Genomic DNA, 6,303 nt, shown 5'->3' with positions numbered 1-6,303 from the left:
GACGAGTTTAATGAAGCTTATGACTCGTGAACTTGTTCAACTCCAGATAAAGTAGAGAGGGAGTGTAAAGTCTTTTGGACAGCCTGCCAGGTCACCTCGCTGTCTTGGGTCCAGACGTAGCAGCATTCACACAGATCAGTGAAGCGGTGAGGTAAAGCGGGAGATAAGGCTGCTCTCCTGTCAGGAAGGAGGAAACAAAACTAGGAAAGATCAAATCCACAGGTGGGGAAGATCTTTTAGGAGCAAATAATCAAATATCTACATAATGTTATGAAACTTTGCAAACTTGATTATAATCCAGTGTGAAACCATCTATATGGGTTGAGCTGAGTGGTTTAGACTGTGCATATTGAACACATGCACGGTTCTCTCAGAGCCCAGAGCTCTCAATGAGACACAACAATTAAGACACAACGTTCTTAAGACGACCTGCACCTGCACATACTCATCTGCACATCTGCTGCTGCTCTTCAAGCTGCCATGTAACTGGCCATCACTGACCTACACCCTCAGGCCGGATGCTGGACACTGCAGACACATCACAGGACCTGAACGTATTAGCAGCGCTGCATGGCTGCTTTCTTCATACCCCTTTCTGTGCAGAGCCAATATAACAGACACTACAAGAGGCATAGCATGGATGTAAGAGCATGTAGGTCAGCTCCACGGATGCAGCACTGCTCCATATCACCAAAGAGGCCAGTTGAAGGACTAATTAAAATGCTGTTAGTGAAGTGATAACACCCATTCATGAGAGAAAAAAAGCAATTCCAACTGTATAGAAAACTTTCAGTGCCTGCAGCTACTTTATTTATCTATTTTTTTATGCTGAGCTGTCACATTCTAGGTGAAATGTCACTATTTTAGCCCAAATCAAAGCAATTGAAAGAGGTCACTGCTGCAGTTGGTGAAGGGAGACTGTGAGGATGTGATGAAGATGAAAGCTGGGGGGGGGGGGGGGGGGTCTGCGGAGGACAGAGGAGTTGGAAAAAGAGAGACGCACTGACTCAGTGGAACTAAGGTGACGTTAATGCCAAGTGATGTCAGGTTTTCTTTTAATTCTAAACAGTAATAATACTAATGATGATGTCCTGGCACCATTAAACTGTTACTTTGTCTGGTGGATTGCGTGTTCACATGTATGTAAGTGCTTCTGTGCATGTATAACACACATATGTGTGTGTGTGTGTGTGTGTGTGTGTGATGTCAGCCTGCCCACGGCGGTGCAGTAGAATGGCTTGTGATGAATATAAATCAGGTGACTGAACAGGCGGGGGTTTCTTCCCAGACAAGCTCCGAAGATTGTGTAATGCCCACTCCTACATTACTGGTTTGGATGTGCACTCGCACACATACACACAACTCTTTCTCCTCTTGGTGAACAACACAACAACCACAGTATTTACCAGGCAGCCCTCAGATAGACCACCCGGGTGAAACGCAGTCACTCAAACCAGGACCTCTACTGTAGTGACGAGCTTCCTTCCTGTTGGATTAGTTTGACTTCAGTTTGTTTGATTTTTTTGATTTTTTTAAATATCAATTTCGCACTGTTTGATATTTTCCTGCTGCCCCGCGAATGCTGAGGTCAGCGGGCGACCCTCAGAAGAGAGGAGGTGAGGTGGTGACCATGTGGATCCCTACGCCCAGCATGACTCTCCCACAGCGGGTGGTGCTGTATGGGACGTGCCTTGTGGCTCTGATGAACTCCGTGGGTCTCCTGGTGCTCATGGTCCAGCAGAACCAGCAGTGGTTTTGGCTGAAGCAGACGGAGGCGAGGCTGACGGAGGTGGAGCAGAGCTCAGTGGTGGAGTTCCTCCAGGAGGTGCCGAAAGGGGCGGCGGGGCTGCGGGCGAGTGCGGGGGGCCAGCCACAGTACCAGTACTCCAGGAACAAGAGGAGCGAGGAGCTGGAGAAGGAGCTGCAGCACCAGCCCCACCCGGACGAGGGAAAGGGACTCCATCAGCAGGAGGCCAGCCAGGAGGTCGGAGAGGGAAAAGAGAGGATGAAGCATGAGCTCAAGCTCAAACACCGGCACGAGCAGCGTTACCATAAGACACAAGTGCAGGACAACATGATGATGATGATGACTTACTCCATGGTCCCGGTGAGATTAATGCAAGAGATTATTAATAATGCAAAGTCCATAATATCTGAAAAATAATTATATTATTATGGATCACTGATAAAATGTACAGTCCTATACAGAATACGGGGTCCGATCTTACTCTTACCGGCCATACAGGGTGGGAATTTGATTGATATTAAGTTGATGATCCATCTCTTTGTAGTTAACTCTACTGTTCAATTACATTTTAGACAAAAAAGTACTTCCATCTTGTGGTATTTTGCTGATTAGAAAAATTGGATTTTCATTCTGAAAATTATATAGTTATGCATTCAGCCGTATTAACACATTTAAAGTGTTGTTTCTTCAGATTTTCAGGAAAACTGAAAAAGGCAGGTTTAAGTGATTTTGAGTGAATCCCTTCATTCTCTCAGCATCAAGATCAGAAACAGGATTATTCTAATAAAGACATGAGCATTTTGATGAGGGAAAAAAATCCCAATTTTTATCTTCAATACTTAGGTTTTAATTTGTGGAGACTATTTTGTTAGGCTATTTATCTAAGTTTTTAAGTGCATTTTCACATTTATTTTTCTTTGTCAGATCAAATTGCTGATTGACATTTGCAACAGCACCAAAGGAGTCTGCATAGCTGGTAGGTTTTAATCCTAAGCTGTTTCAACCATTAAAAAAACTACTTCTTAGTCTCTAACATCCAGAAACGTTGCTTTGCAGGACCTCCAGGACACCCAGGACCTCCAGGTCAACAGGGTAAGTAAGCACGTGAATTATAATCCACATCTAAAACCTCACTGCCTGGATTTGTTAGCAATCCGTGTCTTTGTTGAGATCCTTCTGTGTTCTGTGGTTTGTGCAGGTTTGCCCGGTGCAGATGGCTTACCCGGATACAATGGGACCGATGGACTTCCAGGACTGAACGGCACTGATGGAAAAAGAGGGAAAAAAGGTAAAGAAAGATGCTCTTTGTAAAAGCCCCGGGCAGTGATGGTCATTTCAGTGAAGAACTACTGGCTGAAAGTAACAGTCAAAGGGATGAGTATAACCTGGAGGTAAAAATGAGAAAATACAGAGAAGCAAGGTCGCTTAAAATAATCGTTTTTTTCAAGGTCATGTTTTAATGTCATAATGGAGCCAAATTGAATTCATACTGGATTCCCCATGTAAGTCATGAGTCACTGATTTCTTTGTTCACATCCTCAGCAAATGTTATTCATTTTTGTGGTTTTGGCTTTCAGTTGAATGAACAGGAAACCCTCCCGATGTTCTCCCACTTCACTCAATTCTCTTTCACAGTGGATCTGATGATTCATGCTTGCAGCTCAGTAGAGTAATTCATGCCTTTAACAAAGGCCTGGAACGTACAGTATAGCGGTCATGAATGCAAATCTCCTCCACAGGGCTACCAGGTGAGAGAGGGGAACAAGGAGGAAAAGGTGAGCCAGGTGAGCCTGGACCACCTGGAGAGAAGGTCGAACCATCCAACGACGTCATCATAGAGGGCAAGGACACCTAAACTCACTTTAACCATGTGAACATGGCTTTAAAACTAACAGGACTTGGAATATTTACAGGTGTCCTTTTTGCACTGATGGGAATTACATGTTCTCGCTCCTTTCCTCTTTTCTTGCCCAGGTCCTCCTGGTCCTCCTGGCCCTCCCGGGCCCATGGGGCCTCAAGGACCCCCTGGACCTCCGGGGCCTTCCAGGACCAGACACCACAGAGCCCACCTCCAGACGGCTCACACTCTGGGTGAGAACCCTGCACACAGCCCCATCACCTTCCTGATCATGAGCTGTGAATGTTCATCTGTAGATTCAGTTCCCTCAAAGCAAAAAAAAGCATATTTTACATGAACATTCACAATAACTAAGTTGAACCTTGACTTTGTGAATATTGAATAAACTTGAGTGAACTTCTCATCCAGGGTTGCTACATGCAGTTCCGAACGATGAGACCTTGACCGTGAAGGAGGCCGTGAAACTACACGAGAGGCCTGCTAAGAAAAATGGTGTGTTATGAGAAATACGTGTTTACAAGGCAAAAAATCAAGTAAGTTCACGAGGTAAACATCAAAGCCTGTCTCGGTTTTGTGTGCCCTCAGAGTGTCTGATTAAATCCCTGATCAATCCCCGGGAGGTGGCAAAGATGGAGAGCACATTTGGCACCTGGATGAAAGACACGGCAGGGCTGGATGATGAGCGCATATGGGTGGCAGAACACTTCTCTGGTCAGCATGGACACTTTCCTTCATGCTCTTCCTCCAGGTTTGACAGAATCTGTTGTGCAGTTAGCTTTAAATGTTCATTTGACCTTCCCCAGGCCGGATGGTGAAGGAGTATAAAAGCATCGGTGCCTTCCACAACAAGAGCAGTGAGAATGTGGACGTCAGAAAGTTTTACCAGGGATGCGGCCACACCGTTCATAACGGCTTCTTCTATTACCACATTGCTGGCACTTCCAGTATTGCAAAGTACGTTGTTGAAAAAAAAAGTGATTTCCTAATGTGTTACTGATTTCCATGTCCTCCAGGCAGGGCCGCCGCAAGGGGTGTGCGAACCGTGCGACCGCACGGGGCCTCGCGCTATGGGCCGTTTTTTTTTTTTTTCATTTTTCCCCTTATAAATATCAATCAATACAAACCTAAATGTGCACTAGTCTGTGCATATCAATAAATATATGTGCAATGATGCGCGTGTCTGTTGTTCAATACAACTGATCAGACCAAGCGCAGACACAAGCTGCTCTGATCCAGATGGGTGGAGTTGGAACAAACTGTCACACAATGTCGAGAGAACGAGACAGATTCAGGAAATTTGCATCCGGGGATGAAAAAAGAAAAAAACTAAAGAAAATGGAAGAGTTTAATGCCTCTCTGAAAGGCTCATTTGATAAATTTGTTACAAAAATCACAGATTTGACCGGGTCTCAAGCAGCCGTGGGGCCCTGCGTCGAGGCAAGCCCAGATGATGATGAGGCAGGGGAAGGTATCCAGTATTTTACTAATTAGAGAGTTAAAATTGCGCATATAGACACCCGATCCGACCCGAAAAACCCAAAAATTTTGCGAGGGGCCCCCCCCCCGCCATTTCGCACAGGGCCTCGCAAATCTCCCAGACGGCTCTGCCTCCAGGTATTAAAATTGTTGCTTATGTTCATTTCTTTCACAGATTTGACTTGAACACCAAGAGGCTTCACACCCTCACCATAGACAACGCCTTGCACCACAGCCTGGCGTACCTGCTCCCCAACTCCAAGACCTACTTCAAACTGGCGGTGGATGAAAATGGCTTGTGGCTTATCTTTGCCTCCAGTGTGGATGAGAGCATCATGGTGGCCCAGCTGGACCAGAAGAGCTTCTCCGTCACGTCCTACATAAACACCACCTACCCCCGCACCAAGGCCGGCAATGCCTTCATCGCCTGCGGCATCCTGTACGTCACCGACACCAAGGACACCAGGGTCAGCTTTGCGTTTGACCTGCTGAAGGGAAAGGCAGTCAACATGACCTTTGACTTGCGGTCTCCTGGTGGAGTTCTGGCCATGCTGTCCTACAGCCCGAAGGACAGACAGCTGTACGTGTGGGACCAGAGCTTCATCAGGCTCTACGTGGTCCACTTCATCTCGGATGACTGAAAAACACGCTGTCTGAACAAACAGATACAGACTTTCATTTTTACTTTCCCCATTCAGATCAAAACGCCAGCAGACTACCAGCTATCCAGATCTCATGTATTTGTACCGCATGTTACAGTTTCACCACCTTTTCAACACTTTCCAGTCAATGGCTTTGAAATATCTATTCCATCACAGAAAAGCAGCTTTTGGTCCTGTTGAATCTGTGTAAATGTGTGCATTCTTCATATTTTGGTTTTACTGATTCAGAACCAAATAAAAAAAATAAAAAAAGTCTTGTCTACGGGATAACCTCCCCCCCAAAAATTGTGTTAAACAGCTTTTTTTCCTGTTTTAAATTCAAAACTCCACAAAATGTTAGGAATGTGGTCACAGCCAGGACAATGTGCCGACAATTTCTTTTTTTTTTTTCACAAAAACCCCAACAAAAACTTGTTACGTGATCATGTGATCACGTTATCACGAAGTTCATACTGAATTTATTGATAAAACATTTTGAAAGTGGGAAAACCCACTTTGATATCACCACGATGCTCAATATGATGGTGGGAAAGCTCTGCAAGGAGGATCTGAATTGATAG

At 45.3% G+C, this 6,303-nt stretch overlaps 1 protein-coding gene across 1 annotated transcript; it reads left to right on the top strand.

Annotated features, from left to right (window-relative positions):
* The first annotated feature begins 1,300 nt into the window (after window positions 1-1,300).
* On the top strand, window positions 1,301-6,094 carry gldn (gliomedin). Its single transcript, XM_061709614.1, has 10 exons — window positions 1,301-2,107; window positions 2,672-2,723; window positions 2,813-2,830; window positions 2,946-3,035; window positions 3,487-3,588; window positions 3,722-3,838; window positions 4,014-4,097; window positions 4,191-4,316; window positions 4,409-4,559; window positions 5,257-6,094. Exons 1-10 carry the CDS (start codon window positions 1,580-1,582, stop codon window positions 5,720-5,722), a joined length of 1,734 nt encoding a protein of 577 aa, XP_061565598.1. The 5' UTR covers window positions 1,301-1,579; the 3' UTR covers window positions 5,723-6,094.
* The last annotated feature ends 209 nt before the right edge of the window (window positions 6,095-6,303 follow it).

The sequence above is a fragment of the Cololabis saira genome, chromosome 2 (genome assembly GCF_033807715.1).
Source record: "Cololabis saira isolate AMF1-May2022 chromosome 2, fColSai1.1, whole genome shotgun sequence".
NCBI lineage: Eukaryota > Metazoa > Chordata > Actinopteri > Beloniformes > Belonidae > Cololabis > Cololabis saira.
The sequence above is the reverse complement of the archived record's forward strand: the minus strand, read 5'-3'. Positions and strand labels throughout refer to the sequence as shown.